Below are 1,912 nucleotides of genomic sequence, written 5' to 3' on the forward strand. Positions count from 1 at the left end.
TCCACTCTATCATATGCTTTCGGCATATCCAGCTTAAGTGCCATATGACCATTTTTATTCCTTGAATTTTTCATAAAATGGAACATCTCAAACGCAACAAGAATATTATCATAAATTAGCCTTCCCGGTGTAAAAGCACTTTGATAGCCGATTAGCTAAAACTTTGGACACCAACTTATAAATGACATTACACAAACTAATAGGATGGAAATCGATCATTTTATCCAGAGCTTTTTTATTGGGAATTAAAACAATATGAGTCGTATTTATACCATTCGGAAAAGGCGCCCCACGTAAAATATTAAGAACAATACATACCACAGATTTGCCGACAATATGCCAATAGGTTTGATAAAAAAGTCCATTCATACCATCGGGTCCTGGAGCTTTCAACGGATGCATTTGGTTGAGCGCAGTCACCACTTCATCCTCGCTATAATCACACCTCAACATGACATTCACCCTCTACGTCACTCTCCCCTCTACGTCGTCAAGAAAGTCTTCAAAATTTATCGGCTGGCCAGAGGTAAAGAGCTCCTCGAAATATCCTTTTTCAACCCCAGTAATCGCCTCGACCCCTACCTGCTCTCGGCCCTCCCTGTCAACTAACATAGCTATATGATTTCGTTTCTTTCGTTGCCCTGCCTTCCGATGAAAATATTTAGTATTACGATCTCCCTCCTTAAGCCACAAAGCCTTAGACCGTTGTCGCCAAAAGACTTCCTCTTGGTTTAGCAATTTCGCAATATCCTTCACCACCCGTTTCCGCTCTTGAACATCCTCCCTAGTCCTACCTCCCTCATTTAATTGGGCTAATCGTCGCCTTTTTTTATTAATGTCCCTCACAATCTTACCTATACTAACCCCTTTCCACTTCTGCGAAAGATCAGCACAAGCATCCCTCACCGTATCCTCACACCCTCCCTCCCCAATCCATATTTGTTCGAACCTGAACAATTTATGAAACTCCCTCTCATCCGCACCTCTCCTATTGAGTTTAAGTATAATGGGAGAATGATCAGACCATTCCCGGTTCAGATTGTACAACTTAGCCCGAGGAAAGAGCTCAGACCAAGGATCATTACATAAAGCCCTATCAAGCCGACATTGTCGATTAACATTCTCCTCTTGCCCAATATCATAAGTATAAGCATACCCCTCAAAGTCGACATCCCTCAACCCACAATCCTCAACTGCCTCGCGAAAATTATTCATTTGCCATTGTAGACGGGACCCTCCCTTCATTTTTTGTCGCAAAAAGGATCTCATTAAAGTCCCCAATACACACCCAAGGGACTGTATCTTTGTGCCCCTAACTCACGTAACAGTTCCAAAGATAAATGCATATCCCCAACCGAGGGTCACCCTTAGAAACTTGTAGCCCTCCAATTTCCATCGTCACTCTGAATTTCAAAGTCCATATGGTGTATAGACGCCGAACGAAAAATACATTTAAGGTGTTTTGTCCACATAAAAGCTAACCCTCCCGACCTCCCAGCACTATCCACCTCCATTCCGTCATATTCATCCAAACAGGCACGCACTCTCCTAAATTCTTCACCGCTAAGCTTGGTTTCGGAGAGAAAAACCAAAGCGGGGGCTTCCCGTCGTAAGAAATTATGGAGGCCGCCTACTACATCGGGGTTGTCCAGCCCCCTGCAGTTAAGGCTAAGGAAATTCATTGGGCCCGGCGGGGTTGAGCTCCCTCAACCACCGCCTCAGATGAACATACATCCATGATTTTACGACTTTTATTACCCATCAATCAATCTGCCTCCTCCTCGTCAACTCTTCTTCTTTTATCCCCAAGCCCACAACCTTCATCCCCCTAGTCACCTTATCCTCCTCCTGCTGGGCACAAGTAGGTTTTCTTTCAAACCGCCTCCATTTCTTCCCCGCCCTGCCACCCTCT

General features: G+C 44.5%; 1 protein-coding gene across 1 annotated transcript; it reads right to left on the bottom strand.

Moving 5' to 3' along the window:
• Positions 1-465: 465 nt before the first annotated feature.
• Positions 466-1,245, bottom strand: LOC141651607 (uncharacterized). The gene has a single exon (XM_074459311.1). It carries the CDS (start codon positions 1,243-1,245, stop codon positions 466-468), a length of 780 nt encoding a protein of 259 aa, XP_074315412.1.
• Between the last annotated feature and the right edge of the window lie 667 nt (positions 1,246-1,912).

Source organism: Silene latifolia, chromosome 4 (assembly GCF_048544455.1).
Source record: "Silene latifolia isolate original U9 population chromosome 4, ASM4854445v1, whole genome shotgun sequence".
NCBI lineage: Eukaryota > Viridiplantae > Streptophyta > Magnoliopsida > Caryophyllales > Caryophyllaceae > Silene > Silene latifolia.

What these genes read in the sequence shown, in the direction of transcription:
- LOC141651607 (XM_074459311.1), bottom strand. Translation starts at nt 1,245, where the DNA reads ATGAAGGGAGGGTCCCGTCTACAATGGCAAATGAATAATTTTCGCGAG.